The sequence below is a fragment of the Folsomia candida genome, unplaced genomic scaffold (assembly GCF_002217175.1).
Source record: "Folsomia candida strain VU population unplaced genomic scaffold, ASM221717v1 Fcan01_Sc003, whole genome shotgun sequence".
Lineage (NCBI taxonomy): Eukaryota > Metazoa > Arthropoda > Collembola > Entomobryomorpha > Isotomidae > Folsomia > Folsomia candida.
The window spans coordinates 8,724,442-8,748,556 of record NW_019091195.1 but is presented as its reverse complement, the minus strand read 5'-3'; the positions used below and the strand labels follow the sequence as shown (position 1 = coordinate 8,748,556).

Below are 24,115 nucleotides of genomic sequence, written 5' to 3'. Positions count from 1 at the left end.
GGGTCCGACGTGGCTGATTTGGGATAACCATAAAAAAACCTCGTGTGGACAGTAGCTGACCATCAAAGCTTACCACGGTGTCCGGGGGGATGAATTGGGGCACGATGGGTCTGTTAGTCGGATCAGAACCTTTCGTCTCTCGTCGTTGTCGGATATTATTATTATGCGTTTTCAGGCTTAGACCCGTATTTTTGTTGTCATCCACCGTTCCAAGTATTTCTGAAAGATATTCCTATGTATATATTTTCGCGACAGTTTATTGATATCTAAATCCAATTAATACATCATGCGACTACCAAAGGACTAGTGAAAATGTGTTATGTTACGGTATTCTTAAGAACAAAGAAAATCTGTAAATTGTGGTTCAAATGGACGGAGTAGAAATTTTTCCATTTTTAACATCTTCCAAAACTAGTTTCAATCGACCTTTTAATTCGGCCCACCCCGAATTAGAATTAATTTTCTGAATAAGTTTCTGATCTTCCTCTGAGATTTTGATGCCTTGTCCATTAATGTATTTGGCGACTGCAGCCCTGTGAATCTCAGGGAAATAATCGGTCAAAATTGTCATCAAGGTTTGCATATAGGTTGCTTGAGTTTGGGTGCATTTCAAGCACTCCCCGAGAAGAGCTGCTTTCACCCTTGCTACAAAAATGTCTTTATTATTACTAAATCAGGAATTAATGATCATGCATTTTAAAGAGATTCCTACAAAATTGTACGCTATGAACTATCACTATAACGTACTGGCTTTAATGCATCTAATATTGGTTAAGAAATTGCAGCATTTACTTAATACTAATGTTAATAACATAATAAAAATGGCTCACGTTTAATCCAATGACCCACAGCATCGCACGGTCCGTCGAAAATGACACATTTTAGCTGAAATTTTAATAGTCTGTCGTTTAATAAGTACGTTGTAATATTTACTCGGTCAAACTGTGGTTCCAAGAAAATTGGTTCGTCGTCGTCACCCACAGCCGGCCACGCAAAGGTAGATGGAGTCAAAATACAGAGAACAATTGCTGATACGATGCAAAAATTTGCCCTTTTTGAAACCATTGTGACAGCCTTAGTGAAAAACTGACTGATTGCCCTAGACGCTCGACCTCATGTCATGTGGGAAGACGTTCAAAGTATGCAGACACTCCTTACATATACAGCCTAAAGCTTATACGGAAGCTGCATTTTTTTGCTGATTCTAACATAATGAATTTTTCATGCCACGCTTGATTCTAATATTACTTGGAATCCTACGATAATGAATTCCCAAACTAAAATCTGAAGGTTGCATTTATTTTTCTGCATTACAGCCAACAACAGCAACGTAGTTTAGTGCAATGTAAATATGCATGCATGAGTAGAAATGGAGAGGAGCTAATAATCTACCGTGAATCCTGCTAAAGGTTCGAAAGAAAGGCGATGAAACTTTGAACTTTTAGACGAGACGAGTTTATTGTTAATTGCACATAAATGATGATGATACAGCACTATTAGCCTACCTGTTGGATCGTCATTCATCCTGTTTGCTATATAGTGTTCATTCGCCAATACATAATAACCACAGCGTATTATTTTGATTTATGTACTGCGTGAGACTGACGAGAGTACATTTTGAGACTATTTTCTAAAATTCGGGAAGTAATATATAACGTAATATATTAGTAGTTAACAAGGGAAGGTACCATCAGAATATTCTTTACACTAACGACTAGATTGTACTTACGATAATTACGAATTCACAGTGAATAATCAGGTATTTAATTATTAAACTTGCTCTCGTCGTGGTGTGTATGTACATACATACATGTATAGATCTGCAAAAAATAGCTCACAAACTAGCTATTAAAATGCAAATGATAATGGACACCATTTGTTAATGATAATTCATAAGGTAACTACATTGCAAGTGAACAAATTGTTTTACCATCATGTCAACGAAAGAACTGACTGTCAGTTGACTCAGTCAGTTAAAACCCTATCTATGTAAATAAATGCCACATCAACAATATATTTACAAGTCAACAACTATACACGTCATAATCATTTTCTAATTAATTAGTAATTAAATAATAGTATATATCACAAAACTTGTTAACTTGGATAATTGTCCGATATTTAAAAAAAACAAGGAGTCAAATATTGCGTCATTGCATACTAATGATGCCTCATTTGTGCAGATGCGATGGCGATATTAAAATTATATTGAAATCAAGGCTCTCGAGCGAGCATGTTTTTAAAAACATTTAAAAATTGGCATCAAGACTTAACAGTGTTTGTAGTTGATAAGAGCGGCGTTCTCTCAGATTGGAACACTGTTTGTTGTTCTTGAATAGGGCTTGAATTACTGGAGTGAAGCTGCGGTTGGCTTTCGTAAAATGCTGAGTTTTGATTATTGTTTTGTTGCATCGATGTAGCTAGTGAATAGCCAGGCTGGGAGGTTCTTCGTCTTACCTAATGGTGAATACAAAACTATATGAATGAAGCCTCTCTCAATCTGTCCCAATGTTTCAAAAGTTCCTTACCTCCATATTATGTAATTCATGAAGATACAAAGCATCCAAACTCATATCTACTGCATGAAGCTCAATATTGGTGTCATTAGGTCGTTGGGATAGCATTGGATTAGGATATTGTGCAAAACTATTTGCGAAACTCATCATATTAATGTTTGACTGTTCTTGCACGTTGCTGCCGTAATGCTGGCTTTGATTTAGTCTAAATTAAATTAAAATAAAACAATCGATATTCTCCAATATGCAGAATTGTTAAACGTCGTTGGGTTAATATTATATACGTACCCAGCAAGAATTCCACGTCTACCAAAATTGGGAGGACCTTCAAGTTGGTTAACATTACCACGATATGACATTTGCATTGGGTTATTGTGACTACGAAACTGAGAGAACGCCCTTGGATTTAATGGGGGAGTTGGTTGCTGTCCATCAAACAAAGGGTCTATTTGGCCGGGGGCGACCGATCGAAGCAATTGATTCTCAAAAAGAAGACTTGTAACTACATTGGAGTACTAGGTGTGTAAAAAACGTGTGTAAAAATCACGAAATAAATCATATTATACAAAATTTCATCGTAATCAGTTACCTCATCTCCTAAAGAGGAGATTGAATTTAAAGATGCAAACAATGCATTCTCTTGAATAACTGGCATTCCTAGTTCTTTGGCAGCTCTTTCTTTAAGGTTGGTTATATATGTACCGGCATCTTTGGGAAGCTTTGGATATATATACAAATCTCGTATTATCATTTTATTCTTAAGAGTTGCATGTTGCCATCCGTGAGATAAATAATGTTATTACCTTCCACTCTGGGTTTGTATGAGTGAAGTGAACCAATGATAATTCGGTTTTACCATTTGCAGCCTGTAAAACAATCTAGCGAAATTAAAATATGTGATTTAAATTTGGTGATTAATAATTACAGACCTGAACAAATGAATTCTTTGGTGGCAAGTCGGATGAATCCATGTCATAGGTTGAAGCTTGCCAAGTAGGATTTCCATGCTTTCTAACATCCATTTGGGCAAAGGAGCAAACATCACCAACTCCAACAACCTCCACCGTAAAGTTTCTAAAAAAGTCCACCAACGCCAACGCCTCCGATCGAAGTTTAAAGCACAGTATATAAGGGGTAATTATAGGCGAAAGAAGTTCCAATGCTAAGTAAGTCTGAAAATACAAATTTCGCCCATATAACTTAAAATAGAATTATAATAAAATTAACTATATACCGCTTTGTAAGAAAAAAGATCAGAAAGTAAATCTCGAGTAGGCGTTGTGTGTGCTTTCCCCTTCCAACCGTGACATTGCCCTTGCCATTCATCCGGAAAGTAATGGACATGAGCTATAACGGCAGTTAGCAATGTCTCTGGGCATAGTATAAGTTGCTCGTTTGGAATAAATGCTCTAAAATAAGGAAAACATCATTTATATTAATACCACATCCACTGATAAATAGTAAGAAATAGTAAAATGGGTTTAATTAATCTACCTGCAAACTGCAATTATTGTACCTAAAACGGTTATTAAGAGTAGTACATGTTCTACGGTCAGTACATCTTCATCCCAAATTGCAAGTAGAGATAGAACTGCAAATACTGCTCCACAAACGAATGCAATATTTCTAAAAAATATATTGAAAGTTATACCAATTATTAATGAAAACAGTATTCCCAACGGAATAGATAGATTAAATTGTGGAATTACTGAGCAAGGATCGTCATAATGGGGGCGTTGAATATGCTCATATATTTTGATGCAGGACGGTAGGCTCGTGATAATCGTGCATTTATTTGATGTTCCAACTCATTAAAATGTCTAAAAAACAGACGACCATACAGAGACCATTTTCGAGTTCCTAGTGTGCCAGGCTCTCGTTTTACAATCTAAAATAAATCACGGAATATATTAGTGAATTAAAAATATGTACTATGTATATCAAGTTGATATTATCAATCGTCAGATATTTGTACTACAATTGTCATACCTCTGCATAATTAAAGAAGGAATACAAGATTTGCCACAAGAATATAAGTGGAAGAAGTAGAAAGTTTGCAATTCTGGAAAAATTAACATACATAGAGTTAATTTGTGTATTGGGTTAGGGTTATCACACAACGACATTGTTATTTTAATTGAGATGAGGAATCTAAGTTATTGTTGATTTTAAATTACCCAATCCATAATATTCTCTTCCTCAACGCATTCGCCAATTCTTTTCTTTTCGATACTTTCTTATAATCCTCTCGCAGATGCCAACTATTTTCAAACGGAGCCCAAGGTCCCCCTGAAACGATAATAAATCCAAAATAGCATAGAAAATTCTAAACGTTTTCGCAAAATTTCACACACTTACAAAATAGTATCATTTCCAAGTTATATTTTAGCCCGTGAGTTAAGACAATAGTATCTCCAATGAATGGGATAGATATTGTAAGAGGCAGCATTTTTTTGTTCACCATTGCTACCATGTAATTTTTGAACCTAGAAAAACCAAGCAAACCTAATTTTACATTTGTATTTAATGTTATTACTCTAGATATTATTCTATGATTAGGTAAGATTTGATAGAATAGCCATCAGTAATAAAAACAAAATTAACAATACCTCAAAATTCGATGATAAATGTCTAAGGCAGTTAAATCCTGTTTGTGAAAAAATTAAAGGTCATTGAATTTTTATACTTGATACATTTTTGACAGTGGAATAGAAGTCGAGATCCCGAAATTAGTGAAAGATAATAGTGGAAACGTGTTGTTCAAATCCATTTAAATTATTTTCATGGTATAATTTTGGAGATTGTAATAAAAATACTACTACATACCTTGTGCATAATGCACATTTGCTGTTCTCGTTGTACATCAATCAACTTAGTCTGGACGTCATTCCACGTTAGGTTATCAATATCGATCTGCATATATGTACATATGCATACTTACATAATTTACGAATTTTAATTAAACCTGCATGTAATCTTACATCTGCAATTCCTAATGCGGTTCTGTAGAAGGCACGAATCTCCCAGTTCAATGAAGTGTTGTATATGACGAAAACTAATCGAAGCAACCAAAACACAGCAGCAACAATTAAAATAGTCCACATCCAAAAATTGAATCCCGCTACGCATTCCCCCATAGGAATTACTGCTTGGTCCAAAGTAATTTTTGTTGTAGGGCTTGTTGTATTCAGCAGTTTCTGCCTGCAATAAACATATCACTTACTTTCTGACCATTCATTTCAAAACGCAAATTTAATTACATACCCGAACAGTATTGGATAATCCACACATTCAAACAAAAATGTCGCAAAACAAACTACGAAAATAAACTGCAGTAACTCAAAAACTTCTTGCAAGATGATGCATACGAATCCATGTTTTTGATGATAGTAATACACCCTTGTGAAGAAAGAGATATGTACATTTTACGTGTGCATTGATAAGAGTAATGGAAAAATATACACAAAATCTGCACTAACCTGTTGAAAAAGGAGTCGAGATCTTCAATATGATTCCAGCGAGCTGTATGAAAACAAGCACAACATTTAAAAAATGAACATTTTTTAAATTTTAATATCCAAGAGTATAACTGTGTAGGAGCTTACTTTTATTATGCTCTGGAACATGAGCCATAACATTGTGGTCATTTGGAGGAACATTGTCGTCCCCATTATTTATGTCATTTCCATTAGCAAAAGTAACCAGTGACTGATAACCTGCTCGCTCCATCTAAAATTGTACACAACAAAATTATACTTAAAAACTAATTTGTACAGATTTTGTACTATTTAGTATTTATCTCCCAAATGTATTTGTATTGACCAGGTCAATTTGACCTCCTAACGAACACAGGATTAGATTGAGGTGAAACAAAGGTTAAGGTCACTAAACGTTAATAAGTGACAATGAGCACTATTTCTCCACTATTTTAGCAGAGTAATTGAACAAAAATACTGTCAATAATATGCAATACAAATAAACTAAATGGTACTTATACACATATATGAACCATAAAATACTGGAGTAGAGAGATACTCTGATTTTACTTGTTTGATTTGGAACAAAACGTATTATTATGAACAATCCAACATCGCAATAACAATTAAAACAAACAACGTCACAACAAGTTATCCGCAATTATTCAGCCGCGATTACAACCCAGTAGTGCTGACTAATATAAGTCGAGGATGATAAGCTAACAAATAATTGTATGCAATTGCAACACATTCTACTTATGGATTTAGACATTTTTACACTGGATTTTAATCATGTGATAAAGTTACGACTAAAATATCGGGACATAGTCTATGTCCCTATATGTCACATAGACCGAAAATTAACGAAAACTCAGGCAATAAAACTAATAAAAGCCATCATTATCATATCATTCCGTATTGATATATTGCCAAATTGTGTCAATTATCATTATCATCAACGTACACTGAACGGATCAAAAAATAAGAAACCAAAGCATCACCACATTAAATGATAAATCAAAGTTAATAGCATAATAATATATTACCTTATCGCGGTTTCCTGTGTCCTTTGTCCTGCACCACAAGTACAGAGCTCCTTTTAATTTTCACTAAGCAAATTGTTCTTAGTAAATCTACGCTGTGCTAATTTAAAAAATCACTTTACAGACACGACATGCAACTAGCTTAATTATTTATTGAAATTTCGACCAGCGATTACGTAAGTATTTTATGTTCACTGCCTTTTGCACAATATTTATATGTATCTGATAATTTCTAGCATTATGTGTACCTATATTTGCATCAATTGTTGGGTTTCCTTACTTTTTCAGGATTCGTTCTTGTATTTCTCTTTCTCCTTATTTAACTTAGCTGTCTGTTCTACTACTGCAGTAAATGTAAATCATTAGTTATAAAACTAACAAAGAAAACGAATCTCATTTAAAGTCGAAATCGAAATCTCCAACTGACCTTGAACCTTCCAGAGAGCAACTCTGTCTACCTCCCCTCTACCCCCACAATTTATCTCAAAGCAACGCCATGATTACATTGTTTAGGGAGAACGCTTGCATAATATCAATACACAAACGTTCAGTTTTTGTAAAATGCAATCGGAACAATCAACCCAACTATACTGTATATTATCCTTTGCTTTCTTTTATATCCCTGATGTGATACACAATGATAATGCTCCACACACTGGGTAACTGAGATTTGCAAGACAAAACAACGCAGTTGTAGTAAGAATAACAAATAATTAACGACGAGTTAAAACACGAATGAAAATTGCGCTATCCTTTCAACATAGATTCTAATACAGACCACGATAAGGCCTTGTCCTACCTAATGCTGCTGGTCACCCAAAAATTACGACCAAGCAAAAATCAAAACTGGTGGATTAAAACTAGACCAATTACAATAAATTTGATCCTATAAAAGGGGCTCTTTGTGTGTACTGGTTAAGAGAGTGCCAATTTCTTTGTCTGGTGGAAGTTGAAGGAAGTGGAAGGAATCGACGGAGTAAAGTGATGGTGGTGGATGGATGAGTAGCTTGGAAACAACGAGTGCGACGCTGCTGTAAACGATTTGTTGTTGCTTTGGCCAGCTGATTTAGCAACTAGACTATAAGCCTGCTGTTGACCAGGTACATGCTGTATGTATAGGGTTTATAGTTTATGTAACATACACTGTCGGACAGTGACTGTCCCTTATAATTTAGATTTAAATACATGGATTGATCAAATACTTACAGCGGGCATCAGGGGTTTTGTAATATAAATATGTTGACAAAAAACAGAAAATTCATATTTTGGTGTTTTGGTTAACGGGGCATTATAGTTTGCTCTGGCCGCTCTATCAGCCAATACAGTCTCTCGCTCAATATTTCTCCGTATGTTGACAACATGCATAATTTTTTGCACAGCTTTTTTACCTTGTCATTCTTATACCGAGATTAAATGTGGAATTTGTTGAATTACAACTAGTGATAGTTGCGCAACAAGAAAATAAGGCCCTTTAAGGAATTGATATGCTACTTTTATTTATATTAATCAATTAATCTCGAGAAAAACAAAATTTTGATGGAAATTGATTTTCGGCATTTAATATAAATAAAAGTAGCATACCAATTCCTCAAAGGGCCTTATTTTCTTGTTGCGCAACTATCACTAGTTGTAATTCAACAAATTCCACATTTTTGAGTGCATATTTAATCTCGGAATTAGAATGACCAGCTCAAGATTTTGCATTTTTTCATGATTCGTCTCAACTTGTCATAGAGTATGCGTGGTGGGAAGCCACCACCACACATACTCTTCCCAATGGAAACCACTAAAAACATAAACAATGCCAGATGATATTTGCAGTTTTTTGCAAAAAATTCAAAATTCCCACCGAAACTTGTGAACTTTTTACCCCACCGAGTTCATCAGTTTCGCCACTATGTGATTTATGAGGATTGGTTTAACATAAAATATAGTCAACTCTTAAATATCACATATCTCTTAATTGAACGTTGTTTATTTGTCTAAAATTACACAAGGAAGAATACTTAACATAATTTTAACATAACATACTTTTATGTTAAAAATAAGACAATTTTGCCACAAGCTCATTTCATTTTATGCATTCGATCCTGATGGCCAGTCTTTTTCGCAATGTGATTCGAGCTTAACAACGGTGATGCTAAATGCTAATAGATACATGTTGATTGCCATGATTTTTATAGCCAGTGTATGTAACATGTATCGGGTTATTAGACGGTATGCATTTTACATTTCAATAAATTATTCTAAGATTGTTAATATACTAATTGTACTTTATGTATATGCTTATCTTTTTAATTCGTCTTCTGCTTTAGAATCAAATATGCATAGCGTCATAACTAAACATAAGATATGGTATCAAAAAGTAGGAAGCAAATATAAAGTTTAACAAGAGTGGCAATATATACTTATATAAACCTACAAATAATTAATTAGATATCACAAACTTTAGAAAAGGCTGAAAATCCAACTTCATTATACAGACTTTTGGAAACGACAAACTTGTTAAATTCTGGATCTTCAGAAAACTTGCAACCTCCCTCCCATGCATATGTTGTCGGACTGAAATCATTTAAAATATCGATTATGGCGAATATAGTATAGAATTTAAAGTTTATAATCCATTCAGCAACTTACTTTGCAGGAACTGTAACATTTACAGAATATTCCGTAGATGCTAAACTTCTAACTTCATCATGGACACGTACTTTCAGTCCAGGCAAGGAAGAACTTCCACCAGTGAGGATGATGTTTTTTAAAAAATGTGGCTTCATTGTTTCCGGGAATCCATCCACAACATACATAATTGCTTCACCAATTCCCATTTGTTGTATACCGACGTCTGCTGGATGGAATAACATTTCTGGAACTGTAAATCTCTCGTTGTTCATTCTCAGAACCTAAAAGAAATTAAGTAGTTCTTGTTACAATTTGTTTGTTTGTGAAACATCAACGATATTAATTATTTTTTCACTATTAATTATGTTTACAATTACCTGTTCATTTTCTACTGGTTTCGATCCGGTTTTTTCGACTGGCTTAGTATAACCCCGCTTAATAGTCGAGTAATCTGGGAGTACATAATCTCGAACTATTGTGTTTTCAGGAAATTTTTGTTTGGCTATTTGCAGATCCTTTTTCAAGTCAGTAGATACAAAGCACAAGTCTTCTTTGACTTGGTTTACTAAATAAGTCTCGTCTAAGACATGCAGCTGCCTAGTTAATTTTCATCAACTTATTATTTAGTAGTGATTTTAAACACATCAAGTTTAGTTTGAATGTACCTGTATGATATAATTTCTTTCAGATAATTTGTCAGAGCTTTGCCCCCGATATCAATTCGACATATCCCTTCCGCTACCTTTTGACCATTTACAAATGGTACAACGTGAGTGAAACTATAACCACAGTCGATAATTAGGCTGCAAACAGAGTCCGAATGTTGTAACGCATGTAGATAGTCCGACAAATGAGATGCTGTAATATACAATACATATATAAGTGAGATTGCTTTCCATCGTGTACCTACTAACTTACAATATATATATATATGTACATTTATATTATGTCCATCGTACCATTTACTCTAGCCAACCCGTGAAATTCGTATTCTTCAAACAGCAGTTCACACCCAACTTCTTGCAAAAATTTGAAATTGAATTGGGGTTCAGTAATGAGAAGATTAGTTTCCGAAGGCTCAATATTGAGACACTCCTTGCCAAAGACATAATCCCACACCGTCTTCTCCAAGTCGGCATTTACCATGTACCCCTAAAAATGAAATAAGACATATGTGTACCTAATGCAAAATGTATTACTAACTCATAATTTATGTCAACCTTCTGGAATGGGAGAATAAAAAACAGTCCTGATGTATCCCTGCATTCGTCCAGTTGATCTCCTATAAATGGTCGACGCCGCTCGCTTCTTGCTTTTGTAATGCAGTTGGGAATGATTCTGTAATAATTCGGAAGAAATTTCCCCTAAGTCCGCAAGTAATAATTTCACAGTTCTTTTAACTCGCTTATTACCTTGCTTTACTTGCTGTTGACATCCCTACTTTTATGGTGTACGCTCCATTGTCCAGGACTAACGTGGGGACGGAGGACGACGACGTTGACGATGATAACAATGTAGCTGCAGACCGTTTCGTCTTTTGGACAGGACTAAACGAATTGTCTTCTGCCATTCTTAAAACCAATTGAGTTTTTGCAAATTATGAGGACCAAATTTCCCGTACTTCAAAAAAGAATAAGTTTTGAAAATAATCCGAACAGTATACAATTTATTTTATGGGGATCTGCGTTTCTTTCCCACGATGCAAAACAGCCAAACAAGAAAAGGGGGTCGAATGAGACGAACAGTCCCAAAGGTGGTCTCACATTCCCCAACTTTCACTATTGAATTTCATCAAACCTTTTGTTATGTCTACTGATACATTCATTTCATACTTTCATACTTTCATTTCATACACTTGATTTTGGTAGAAGTATGACATGTTTTTTCTTCTTTCAAAGTACATAAAACGCAGGATCCGACAATTTAAACCGACAATGAATTTTACTGAGGTGTGTGTGTGTGTGTGTATGTGTGTACGTGCGTTTTTCGTTGAAGGTCAAAATACTTTCTTGACATGACATGACTTCGTCAACGAGCACAAAGAGTAATCGCATTTTACCAGCCAATTCTTGAATTAGGGTTTTCTTGTACGAAAGAAAAGACGACGACGACAATGTTTCCTTCCTCTTCGTGTAATTTGAAGCTTTTATGTATGCATTACATGGGTGATGTATGTGATCGATATTCAATTTTCTGGCAGGTGACGACATTCGTGCAAACAGCACCTTCTTCTTTTGGGTCTTGTTTTCTTTCTTGCGACTTCTGGAGTAGCTTGGCTATTTATCATGCATATATCATTACGTGGGTTCTCCTCATATCCGCTGCGGCTAGTATGACCTCCCTAATCAGATTCAATGACTAATGGCTGTCTAATAATTGACAGAATGAAACATCGATATTTCCGTCTTTGATGAGGAAAATGGGAGTTTTGGGTGTGACCTCAAGAAAAGACTGTCAGTCGAGTTTGGTGCTTCAAACCTATTATAGCCTCAAACGTATGGTTCTCCAGTTGTACATAGATAGACAAATATACGAGTTATAAATTTAAGGGAACTGCTCTCCGATACCACATACGGTAGTAACGATGGTTTACATGCAAATTTTGGCAGTGGCTGCAATTTGTGTGGTTACTTGTCAGGTATTTTAATATTTCATAAATATTGTATGTACCCAAAGTTTTCTATTGCATTGATTTTTGAGATTGATGATAAGTAAGTCAGAGTAATAATTTTCCTAAAAGGCAAATGAGGAACGAAAAAGCGGTGGATTGCAAGGGTCAAACCTGGCTAAGCAAATTCAGGACATTTATACAATTTGCAAGGATAAGAAGGCAGTCTGCGTGGGGATGCCGCAAAATTGCATATCCACCAACTCGTGCGTCTACATGGCGTCGATTGAACAAAGCACAGATAATAAGCACACTTTCAAGATGGTGGATACAGCAGCTACTCAAGGATATTACGTTGCAGTTGGAATTTCGGAAGATGGAAAAAATATGGTGAGATTACATTACTGAATAATTATTACGTTTTGCATGAACTTCTTTAACCGCAGAAAGATACCAGTCTTGTGGCCTGTTCTTCTTCCAATATGGATGTTTTTTGGGCTGTTGGGGCAACATCTCCGTCAAAGGTGGAGTATATACTTTATGCTAATAATATGTAATCTTGCTGATGTATTTATTCTTTATTTTGCATAATAACTCATGAAAGGTTACAAATAAGCCATATTTCCAAAACAAAGAACATTCTGCTTCCAATGGAAAAATTTACTGCGTGTTTGACTTGGATTCTTCATTTGACGAACATGGAGTGAAATTCGACCTCCAAAAGAAAAATTATGCTGTGCTTTTGGCCAGGGGTCCCCTAAAACGCAAGCTATTAAAAAATATTAATATTTTACGCCTGACAGTTCTAATTTACATGATGGTCCTGGTGTTTTTCTAGCCGATGGAATCAGTCCTGGTTATCATGATGAAAATAAGAAAAGATTTGGACCAATGCGACTGTCGTCGTCAAGTGGAAGTTTCTCTTCTCCGATGTTGCTTGTCACTGCAACACTTTCACTTATGATTGCCAGGATCATACATTGAATGAAGGAGGATTGATTGTTTCATTGGTTGTGTATGTATGTACAGCATGGACAAGTTAAAAGAATAATAAAGTTCATTTTTCAGTCGTCATAACCTTGCCATAAATGCTAACCAATTAGTAATCATGAATATCGCCTAACTTTAAATTCTGCTCGTCAACGTGTATGCAACCATATCTAGCATTAAATAGAACCTCATTTGAATATGCATTAGGTTTTTCATAATATTAGGAGATTATGCATAAGCATAGCCTATCGTATAAGGTATGTGCATACGTGTTGACAGTCCAATGAGCTCAAAGAATTTTGAAGAACTTTTAATAAGCACAAAGTTTTGGCATTGCTCAAAACTGTCAAACTATGCAAATTACCGAAATCGACCTTGCAAGTATATAACACTCTACGCATTAGTTATCCTCGCTCACTAAGACAAGTCCACTTGTTCGAAGAAGATCCCCAGTGCTAGCTTGGATTATTTATTTATTGAAAGTTCATTTTTCACCTTGAATTATATTTCGGATTCTGTCGAATAAAATTTGAAATGGCGAATACTAATATTTTTGTGGGATTTTCCTTACTGATTGTTATCACCCTTACATTCGTATCATCGGCAGAAGAGGTAACTTTTCATGCAAAAGTTATATATGTACTATTTGCTACTTTAAGAAATGCTTGGTATTGTTATTTACTACTTTGTTTAGCCTGGCAACTTTTTCCATTGTGGTGGAGAGTTTTGCAAATCTGTCCCCTCAGACTGCAATTCCATTAATTGCCAGCTTGGAGTACGATTCGAAATGCTCAACGCCGGTGACCCCACGGTTAACGTTCATGCCGGCGCAACAGGCGATGTCCACAGTTATGTGGCCATTGGGTTTTCAAAGGATGAAACGATGGTTTGTTTCATAAATCGATTAAGTTTGATTTATAAATTATGATAAAATTCCTACCTCTTTTACAAATGGTTATAGGGCAATGATGCTGTTTACATGTGTATGCCAAGAGAAAATAATAACAGTGCAGTGGTCACAATGTTCAATCCTCCCAACAGTCATGCAGGACCTATACCAATGGTACTCATAAAAAATCTATTAGAAATTCATCTATTATAAATAAATTATGCGACAATTAGGTTTCACATGAATGATTTTTTTAGAACTTCCGGCTAGGAAACACGCCGAGTGGGAACGTTTTGTTCAAAAGTGGTCGAGTAGACTGCTCCTTCATTCTTCCAGTGATTATTGATGTTGGAAATGGACTTACGTTCAACCTAGCCAAAGAATCTGTCAACGTATTCGTTGCCACTGGAAAATACGGCGAGAAACGAGGTATTAATACACAGGATGAACATACATCTTTACAATTTCTGTCATTTATTTTTAAGCTTTATTTTATGATCTCGCAGACGTCAAGAAGCACGATAGACGATTTCAGGGACTTATGACGCCAGAAGACCTGGGCTCGAAAACTGTTACTTTAGACCCAGTATGATACAAATTGTGAAACACAATACCTGAATAAGTTTGCAACCTTAATGAGATGTAAATTTGACTACAATTATAGGCCGACTCCAAGGATTCCGGATCATCAACAAATACAAATGCGATGGTTATGATATGCTTGTCTTCATTATTAATTTCATCACTCGTCGCAATTGTACTGTAAAGTGAATGGACAATTCAACATTTATTTCGCCAAGGTAAACTTTGGTTTAAATTTTAAGTACTGAATACTTTTTAATCTTACATACTTCTACATTATTTTAACCGTTTGTAAAAACATCACCTATATAATTTTAAATTCTTCGTATAAATTAAGTGTTTTAAGCGCAAATTGTCAACATTTAATTGCAATAAGTGAAAAATATATAAGATTTTATTATTACATTGCATATGAGTCTTTTAATTTATTAAAACTTTGACGTCTAAGGATAAGTGCTAGAAATGCAGAGGCGGTGGCGACGATGATTCAGCTCGAGTTAAGGTTAAACTGATTCAAATCCATTGGCTCAATTAGCGATTCATTAATATTTATAACTTGTGCATGCATTTGTTGTCCATGTCCAAGTAGTAGCATTGGTATTTAATTGCTTGATTCCAACGAAGCAAGAGTGTACTTTTAAGCCATGGGGATTTCGGGAAGAACATTAGTGAACTAAGATTCTTGTTATAATAGTTCTGTGAGTTGTACTGATTAGCATTTGCTAATTACATATTGCTGGAAAATGAGATCATCTTCCCTCATCCTTTGTGCACCAGTGTTTCTCCACAGGTATAAATCAATGAAAAATATTTCATACAGCCAGTATCAGCCTTGTGTTCATTCTGCACTATTGTAACTTCTGAAAATATCGGTCAGCACTTTTACCTTGAGAAATCTACGATGCAGTATTTTGTGGTATGAAAATATCTGTAACTTGTGCTTACATAAAGTTTTCGAATACAATTTTTAACCAATTTTTCTCTTTCTTTAATTCTACAGTTGATTTGTATTTTATTTGCAACTGCTTCTCAAATTGCGGAATGTCGCCCTCCTTCAAATAGTGGCGGAAGTCCTTCTTCAGCACAAGCTGACTCCGCAGCTGCGGCCGAGGTTACAGGGTCCAATCCTCCTCCTGCACCCCAGGTTGCCGACGGTGCGCCACAAATTCAAGTTGTTTCTCCACCTGGAGCGCCAAACCCCCAAATAACCGTCGTACACGCTCAACCAGAAATCATTTCCCCAGCACCAGGCATGCCTCCACCTCAGCTGCAGCCCGTCGGTGGCGCAGGATTCATAAATTTTGGCAGAAGACCAGGATCTGGAGGCGTATCGTCAGCTTCGTCCTCCTCGTCTGCTACTAGCAATGGTGGTCAGGGTGGAAGTGCATTTGCAAATTCAGCAAGCGCAGCGAATGCGAACGTGAATGGGGCAGGTAGTGCGAGCGCGTCTAGTTCTTCGTCGGCTGTGGCAGTTGGAAAATAATAATTTGATTATAATACTTAAGCAGTCTCATCTTGAGTTATGCAATGTGATCTGTCAATAAATATGTAACCCTTGAACAAAGAATCATTAGTATTGCAAACATCCTCCATCCTGTGACTCTTCACTTTTTCAGACTCTTACTCTGGTAGCGAAATCGGCATACTTGTCTTATCAGATGACTACTGTGTTAACATGACCTGAGACTTGTGCATATAAAAATAGTGAGCCACTTATTATTGAATATTTGTAGTTCTTAAGTTCCTGCCAATTATCATGTGGTGAAACGACTCGAAAAAAGGAGAAGTTCCACCACATTTTCTTGACATGAATCTCACTTTCGTTAATTTCTGGACGTGTATGATTGTTGGCTTACTGTTTTGGAAATCATCTGAAGTGGAAGCCTACGGGCATTACCATTACGGAGGTTGGGGCGGAGGTTGGACATCGGGTTGGGGGTGGAGGAATTATTACAAGCCAAAATTCGGGCATTACCACCATCCGCACTACTCACACGGGCATTACTACAATTACCACAAACAGCATTCTCCTTTAGTTTTCTGGAAAACGATTTATTTTGGAAAATGAGATAAAAATATTTCGTTCTTCAACCTGTGGTAAAATTGTTTTCCAAGAGGATGTGGGTGTGAGACGAGGAAAGCGTAGCGTCCTATTTTTGTTTATTTATCTAAAAAAAAGTGTAAGTTAGCATTGACCCAGTGCTGGGTGAAAAATATACATATTCCCCAATTCACGAGACCAATATATAATTTTACATTTTAGGCAAAGCCAAGAATATTTACCACAAAGTGTATGAGGAAAAGTATAAAGCCAGGGAATTGCCATATTTATAGTGCAACCTGCAACTGATGCATTTCCAGTCGTTCGACACTGATTGTTGGTATGAGTGTGAATATTTACAAGAAGTGAAACAACAAGAGATCTTAGAACTATGAATCCATCTGCAAAATTGGTAAATCTTTGAACCTATTTGTTTGTTTATTATGTGCATTAGTTTAAATTACTGATTTTTGTCACGCGTTTTCAGATTCTGATCGGCATTTGCTTGCTTCTTGTGATTATGACCATTGTAGAAGCACATGGTGGTTATCGAGGAGGATATGGAGGTCATCGGGGTTATGGAGGTTATCGAGGAGGTCATCATGGAGGGTATCGAGGGGGTTATGGTGGTCACCGTGGGGGGTATGGGGGCTGGGGAAAATAAAATTTAGTCATAAAGGTAGTTGAGTCTGAATAGCAATTTAACATGTGTCCATAATCCAATAAATAAATAGTTCGTGTTTAAGCAAGTAAAATAATAAGCTAATCATATCGTGCGAACATTAGTGACTTTATAAATTTAGAATGGCCATGGGTAAGTCTATATAAGAAAATAGTATTTCCAATTCTTCTTAATGTTGACAACAACACCGGAAACTGAGAAACCACGATGACGGCATCTCTCCTTAAACCCACAATGCACCACATCATTAAATATGACACATCGCAATCACATAATGCGTATCACGCAAAACTTTTCTTGAAAATAGTTATACACTTGAATTGAGCAAAATTTGTATTTTTTGGGCATTTTTGAAAAATGCCATCTCACAATCCGACAACATCTCCGAAATCAAGCAGCACAAACCATCCAGAAATTAGTGAGAATAGTGGCCATCATGGGAATCGGTGGGCTAATGTCATCCTGGACTTCACGAGCATATTGCTGGCTGTCGCCGAGATAAGCCTCGTTCTATTTCTTTCAATCAATCACTTCAGCCACTCGCAGGGAGTAATTGCCATTGCGATGCTTGGACCAATTTTCTTAAATTTTGTTGGAGTCACATATTTCCTCTCAAAGTAAATTTGTATGCAACATCTCATGTCATTCTTCTGCACGAATGTAACTCACCCACGTGGCTTTCATTTTAATTAATGTATGTTAAATTAACATTAACAGCAACGTAGAGAGGCAAATTTTAGAAGAGAAAGGGTCGTCACGATGCGCAAAAGATATTTTCCAAGTCCCATTATTTGGTCCCGTATTCACGTAAGTCCAACTAATTATTTAATCAGTTTTTGACCGGAGGGGTAATGTGGTATGTACAAACAGAGCCTATATAACAAATAAGTTTGAATGGTTTTACGTGTACACAGAGCAATACAAGTGTTCCTGATTTCGTCTGGACTTTCATCGTCTCGAGATTATGCTAGGTTTGAAGCACTCGCCATAAAAATGCGACAAGCCGAGTCCTTTTTTGGGGCCGCACCCGAAGCTTTAATTCAACTAACAGTGCTGTTAGTCGCCGAAGAACAAGAACTCACTTTGAATCGTGAGAATTTTGCTCCCAGCACAAAAAAGTTCAATAATACAAATCGATTTCATTGTCTCTCTAATAAATTTTCCTGTTTTGTTGTTTCTAGAATATTTAGAAATCACCATCGTCATTTTGTCCGTCATTACACTCAGCGAGGCGAATATGTACGCACTTTCGTCAAATTACTTTCGGCTTTTTCACACTTATGGCCCAGACGATTGGAAACTGCCCCACTTGGCATTTTGGCAAAAGTGCATCCTATTTTTCCATGCATTTTTCTCCATCGGTGAGATTCAGTAATTTATTGCGAAGTACAGTCTCAAAATTTTGGCATTGTGTTTAATAATTAATAACGACGTTTGTACCTATATAAATTGCGTGTAATACATATGTATATATTTATAAATCGCAGGGTCGAGATTGGCTGCGATGGCCTGTCTGAAAGCCGCCGTTAAGTATTTTGTTCTGCCGTCTCGTACTCTTGGACTCTCTCGAATGACTGCACAAGAATCCAACAACTTGGGATACTACTTGGCCGTGTTTTTCCTCGTGGAGATTGGATTTCGAATGATGATTTACTACATTAGTGAGTCCACCATGATCGGGTCCACCCAACCAATCAAATGGGCTTAGCAGTTTGAAATAAATTTTCTAAAATTCGAAATTATTTCCAACATATGTGTAGTTCGACTGGTCAAGTACATGATCATCGACGATGGGATTCCCAGTGGGTGTTACGAGTCAATCAGCTACGGTTGGCGAGCCACAATTTTGGACTTGGGCTTTCAGTCCAAAAACATTGCGATTCAAATTTGGTTCTATTTGGAGAATGCAATTTGCTTCATTATTTGGTGGGTGGCCGTCTCGTTCGAGGCCGGAGCAAGACCAATGGTTGAACAAATTAGCAACAATGTCCTGGCACCATTAGCTGCAATATTTGTCATGTTCACCCTCATCTCCGTTTTTCTGCTCTTTGCCTGCACCGGGCTCAAACTCCACACTTTAAGGAGCCCGTTCCACAAAATTACATAATGTTAGTCGTGTAATTATTACGTACGACATATTTTTAAATACATCAAGATACTAGTTGTTAGATTAAATCTGTCATGAAATTATTGGGGATTCATGGACAAGTATTTCGGTGATGGTGGCTTATGTGGAATAGTTTACGTAATGTGCATATGATAACCATAGTCATATTGTCACAATAAGTTCATACGATGATCAAATTTATAAATAGTCTTTAATTTTTAGTAGCACTACCCATCAAATGCTTGCACGTGGGTTTGTACTGATGGAATGACAAATACACGAAGAGGAATTTTCCTTATCTGTTCAAATTATGTTTTAACAAGATTGAGATTGGATAATAAAGTCACGCATGTTGCCGTGTTTGATCCACACCCAAAACTATGGATGGTCCAATTTAATTTGACTCCCTAATTTGCCCAACACTTAACCCAATCATGCATCGATATCGATAAGTTTGACAACTTCCAGAGCCCCATCGTAAACTAAATTAAACAAGTTTCAATTTCTCAAGTGATGTTTGATAAAATAATGCATACGTAATTTGATAAGTTATCAAAGGAATAAAAGCGTTCCGCAATAATCATTTTTGCTTTCACAACACGCTGAACAGCATTCTTCAGGTCATTACAGATTCGTTGCAATGATTTTAGGAGGTGAATATAAATCAATATAATTTTTAATTTTTTACATTTGTTAGAAATGTTGGTTTTAAATGTTTCAGTTGCCTTGATTGCTTGCCTTTTTGGCGCATCTACAACGGATGCAGTCAAATTAGGTAACTCTTGCAGTACGATTAATACCTCTGGGTTGCTCATTCTAAAATATTTATACCAAATATATAGGAATGTACAATGTGGATCCGGACAGCATAACAGTTTCTGGCTTAAGTTCGGGGGGTGCGATGGCTATGCAATATCACGTGGCCTTCTCAAGCGAGGTTAAAGGAAGTGGGGTCATCGCTGGAAGTAGGTTAAAATATGGGCATCTAGCATTTGTGTATACAGTTAGTTTGCATACCAAAGTTAAACTTTGTATGATTGTAGTTCCGTACGGGTGTGCAAGGGCTGGTCTTACAGGCGCTAATCTTTGCATGTATAGCCCGTCTGGCACAATCGTCGCAAATTTGATCAGGCTCATCAATGATCAGTCAGCTGCAGGGAATATCGACAGCCCTACTAACTTGAACGGGCAGAAAGTTTATGTCTTCCATGGGACAAGGGACACAACGGTCAATCCTAGTATGCAATTTCATATAGTAATCCCAATATTGTGTGGTTAATTGTAAAATATCTACTCTTGTATCTACTAGCCAATGGTCGACAAGTTGAGCAAATCTATGAGCAATTTGGCGTTCAAGTCACAACCGAATTTTCAATAGCTGCTGTACACGGCTTTGTAAGAGCTACGTAATTTGATAATTTGGTATATGTATACAAAAGAAATTATGTATAACATTTTACGCGTGTAGCCAACTGATTTCTATGGGGCGGCCTGCGGGTCTAGCTCTGCTACTACCCAATACATCAACAATTGTAATTATCATGGTGCTTTCCACACTCTGAACGCCATATACAATGGGACTTTAACGATGCCAACTGGATCCGAAACCTTGACCCAATTGCTTCAATTCGAACAAGGGGAGTTTGGGGGTTCTCAAACATCAAGCATGGACAGCACGGGTTTCATTTATGTACCTCTTGGATGTGCATCAAACACCAAACAATGCAAATTCCACATTTCCCTTCATGGTTGTTCCCAGCACAGGTAAATAATCTTTGAATCAGTTGTCATTACATGAAACGTGACATGCTTGTTTCTTTCTCTGATAGAGGTACAATTGGAGACATTTACGCAACAAAGACTGGATATTTGCAAGTAGCAGAGAAGAATGACATCATTGTAATTTTCCCACAAGCAAGGTAATCCGAATGTAGGACAATTTAATTATAATAATCATAACTTGGAAGACTGACATATAATATAATTTGACGTTAGTGCCAATATAATGCAAGGTAATATAATATAGCAAACAATATAGAGGGTGAGCAATAAAGAGTGCCAAGGCTTTTCAAATGCAGATTACGTGACAAAGAAAAGTCTGACCAGTAAAAGTGATATGGTTTCGTGGCAAATGCAATTGTCTAATTGAAAAGATCCGAAAACTAGATTTCTACACTTAAAATGGTCCAACAATGAGGTCAAAAATTCGGAGCAACACACAAAATTACTGTCCCGAAAATGTGTTTTTTAATCAAAAAAATACTGGTAACTTTTTTCCTACTGAACCAAAACAAATTTATCGGATTCATTTAGAGCACATTCTGCCCACAGACTTCTGGTTTTCGGATTGTAGACAATTATATTGTCAGAAAATCATGTTACTACTAATGAATGAGATTTTCCGTTTTCACGCATTTATATGTATCAATGTATTTATATTTGCATTTGAAAAGCTTTGACATCCTTTATTGCTCAACCCTCTATATGATACTTATACAAGGATGACAATATATCATTTAATGTTTTTACTTCTTTCAGGAAATCCGAATGGATGTTGGGACTGGTGGTATGTATATAAGGAGGAGGCACCCATCCTACGTGCAATGCCCCGCCGTAGTATTCGCCCCAATATTTGATATGTTGTACATCTCGACGTGCGGAATAAAAAATGTGTTTGTCCCAATGCCCTAAGTGACCTGGTTCGACCGGAAATCGAGGTCAAAGGTCAGTGCACTTTTTCGCTCGAAACCTCACAAACCGTATATTTTTGGAAAGCTGCGGACCTCATCAGTCCGAATATACACCATATTTGGGTCAGAGGTTAACCCTTAACCTTTCGAGGTCAAGTATGTTTTTGGGGCAAGGTGAGGTTTTTGGGGAGAAGTGACCAAAGTACATTTCTGATAGGATGACTGCACCCTTGCTGGAAAAGGTCATTAGAACTTTGTTGCAACAGCAACACACATTTGCAACTTTTTTGCTTGACCTCGAAAGGTCAAGGGTTGATCTTTGATCCAAATATGGTGTATATTTGGACTGATGAGGTCCGCAGCTTTCCAAAAATATACGGTTTGTGGGGTTTCGAGCGAAAAAGTGCACGACCTTTGACCTCGATTTCAGGGCGAACCAGGTGACTTAGGGCAACACATTTTTTGTTCAGCACGTTGAGATGTACAACATATCAAAAATTGGGATGAATATCACGGCCAGGCATTTCACGTAAGCAGGGTGCCTCCTCCATTTATTAGATTTATTACATACCACTTTACATGAGTATCATTTTCAGGGGATATCTTAACGGGAACTTCAGTGAGATTATTGGATAACTTATTTTTTAAAAAATACCACATATGTATGTACTGCAAGATGTTGTGTGCATTTATTTATTTTATAGTAAACAAGAATGGTGCACAGATGCGTGCGATTCATTCGATGGTACAAAGAGCGGCTTTCTGGTAACATTTTGGCATTTTCATAATAGTTCAATCATTGTAATAAAATGATTACTTATATGTACAACTGTAAATAATTTTAAAGCAAGATATTTAAAACAAACAAAAATTTCACACAGTGATGGGAACGCTGATTGTTTCAACAATCCAGATCCTACGCTTCCAACAACGACGACCACAGAGCCCGGCCCAACGACAACCAGGGATCCATCTCAATGTCAACCTAACGAGGTCACGTTCCGACCTTTCCCGACGGATTGCACTTTTTATACCATGTGCGCTTGCGGAGCAAATGTCCTTCTTCAGGTCTTTTAACTTAAGTTGCAATTAACAAATTAAAGTCTAAAAGACTAAAATTAAATTTCGCATATTTTTTAAATTTATTTTAGTGTGCTCCTGGCCTTTACTTCGACCCCTCCATCAATAACTGCAACTTTATGCAACTGGGTATGGGATTAATGCCGCCTCTCATTTACTCCATCATTTGCTATATCATTTCCCGACATTCACACATAAAAAGGGGGGCTTCGAAATATTCGAGTCAATTAATATTCTGAGTCATAGGAAGATACCAAATTAGATATTCGTCTCAAGTGGAGAGACCAGGTGAAATGCAGATCCCCATTAATTGACAATCTTAGCAACGATTCTCTACACCTGTGCGAAAAAAGAAAGAGGTGCAAAGAATGTTTTCATTTTTGACGTCCTTGGTCTCACACACTGATTGCGTCGTTAGTAATTCTAAGATTAATAGATGGTTTATCCAAGATATTGCTAAATTGAGGTCTGAGTCTCTGCTTTTATGTGTGAATGCCGAGGCAACCCAGACCGGGTAAATGATGGGGCAAATGAAGGTCGGCATTAATTAATCCGGCTTTTTTTAGTCTCGTGTCAGGATGGCGTACGACCTTGAGCTTCAACCCTCGGTTTCAAACTATACTCATGACTACTCTTTTATTAACATTGGCAAATAAAACTTATCAAGCATCAATTGCGGGAGGTGGATTTATTTGGGCTAAATTTAATGCACCACCGAATTACATAGCTGAAACTTGCCCCTACTTTTAGCCGAATTTGCACTGGATGAAATTTTTCCAACTTTAGCCTTTT

At 36.6% G+C, this 24,115-nt stretch overlaps 7 protein-coding genes across 7 annotated transcripts; 5 read left to right on the top strand and 2 right to left on the bottom strand.

Moving 5' to 3' along the window:
* Positions 1–1,432: 1,432 nt before the first annotated feature.
* Positions 1,433–8,053, bottom strand: LOC110845943 (autophagy-related protein 9A). Its single transcript, XM_022092504.2, has 19 exons — positions 7,039–8,053; positions 6,122–6,245; positions 5,996–6,038; positions 5,781–5,915; positions 5,498–5,717; positions 5,343–5,429; positions 5,126–5,163; positions 4,875–5,002; positions 4,694–4,805; positions 4,506–4,578; positions 4,226–4,404; positions 4,011–4,142; positions 3,751–3,925; positions 3,446–3,688; positions 3,320–3,382; positions 3,106–3,234; positions 2,805–3,031; positions 2,529–2,721; positions 1,433–2,457 (listed from the first exon to the last, which is right to left on the bottom strand). The coding sequence occupies exons 2-19, from the start codon at positions 6,243–6,245 to the stop codon at positions 2,263–2,265; spliced, it is 2,496 nt and encodes an 831-aa protein (XP_021948196.1). The 5' UTR covers positions 7,039–8,053; the 3' UTR covers positions 1,433–2,262.
* Positions 8,054–8,988: 935 nt separating this feature from the next.
* On the bottom strand, positions 8,989–11,404 carry LOC110846306 (actin-related protein 6). Its single transcript, XM_022093008.2, has 7 exons — positions 11,067–11,404; positions 10,875–10,992; positions 10,614–10,806; positions 10,320–10,512; positions 10,032–10,251; positions 9,673–9,935; positions 8,989–9,597 (listed from the first exon to the last, which is right to left on the bottom strand). The coding sequence occupies exons 1-7, from the start codon at positions 11,222–11,224 to the stop codon at positions 9,468–9,470; spliced, it is 1,275 nt and encodes a 424-aa protein (XP_021948700.1). The 5' UTR covers positions 11,225–11,404; the 3' UTR covers positions 8,989–9,467.
* A 689-nt stretch (positions 11,405–12,093) lies between these two features.
* Positions 12,094–13,339, top strand: LOC110847377. The gene is made up of 5 exons (XM_022094310.2): positions 12,094–12,292; positions 12,395–12,652; positions 12,709–12,786; positions 12,867–13,026; positions 13,101–13,339. Exons 1-5 carry the CDS (start codon positions 12,239–12,241, stop codon positions 13,244–13,246), a joined length of 696 nt encoding a protein of 231 aa, XP_021950002.1. The 5' UTR covers positions 12,094–12,238; the 3' UTR covers positions 13,247–13,339.
* Positions 13,340–13,656: 317 nt separating this feature from the next.
* Positions 13,657–15,123, top strand: LOC110846728. The gene is made up of 6 exons (XM_022093563.2): positions 13,657–13,864; positions 13,947–14,138; positions 14,214–14,315; positions 14,399–14,570; positions 14,648–14,727; positions 14,806–15,123. The coding sequence occupies exons 1-6, from the start codon at positions 13,787–13,789 to the stop codon at positions 14,905–14,907; spliced, it is 726 nt and encodes a 241-aa protein (XP_021949255.1). The 5' UTR covers positions 13,657–13,786; the 3' UTR covers positions 14,908–15,123.
* Positions 15,124–15,347: 224 nt separating this feature from the next.
* On the top strand, positions 15,348–16,290 carry LOC110847459 (CCR4-NOT transcription complex subunit 3). The gene is made up of 2 exons (XM_022094405.2): positions 15,348–15,639; positions 15,724–16,290. The coding sequence occupies exons 1-2, from the start codon at positions 15,625–15,627 to the stop codon at positions 16,204–16,206; spliced, it is 498 nt and encodes a 165-aa protein (XP_021950097.1). The 5' UTR covers positions 15,348–15,624; the 3' UTR covers positions 16,207–16,290.
* Positions 16,291–17,423: 1,133 nt separating this feature from the next.
* Positions 17,424–19,931, top strand: LOC110847175. Its single transcript, XM_022094055.2, has 6 exons — positions 17,424–18,063; positions 18,164–18,253; positions 18,361–18,536; positions 18,628–18,807; positions 18,934–19,107; positions 19,207–19,931. Exons 1-6 carry the CDS (start codon positions 17,804–17,806, stop codon positions 19,551–19,553), a joined length of 1,227 nt encoding a protein of 408 aa, XP_021949747.1. The 5' UTR covers positions 17,424–17,803; the 3' UTR covers positions 19,554–19,931.
* Positions 19,932–20,120: 189 nt separating this feature from the next.
* On the top strand, positions 20,121–23,996 carry LOC110846509. Its single transcript, XM_022093288.2, has 14 exons — positions 20,121–20,206; positions 20,275–20,328; positions 20,396–20,518; positions 20,597–20,791; positions 20,863–20,948; positions 21,022–21,317; positions 21,383–21,472; positions 21,549–21,565; positions 22,092–22,119; positions 22,840–22,862; positions 22,948–23,008; positions 23,125–23,311; positions 23,395–23,452; positions 23,890–23,996. Exons 1-14 carry the CDS (start codon positions 20,194–20,196, stop codon positions 23,916–23,918), a joined length of 1,260 nt encoding a protein of 419 aa, XP_021948980.1. The 5' UTR covers positions 20,121–20,193; the 3' UTR covers positions 23,919–23,996.
* The last annotated feature ends 119 nt before the right edge of the window (positions 23,997–24,115 follow it).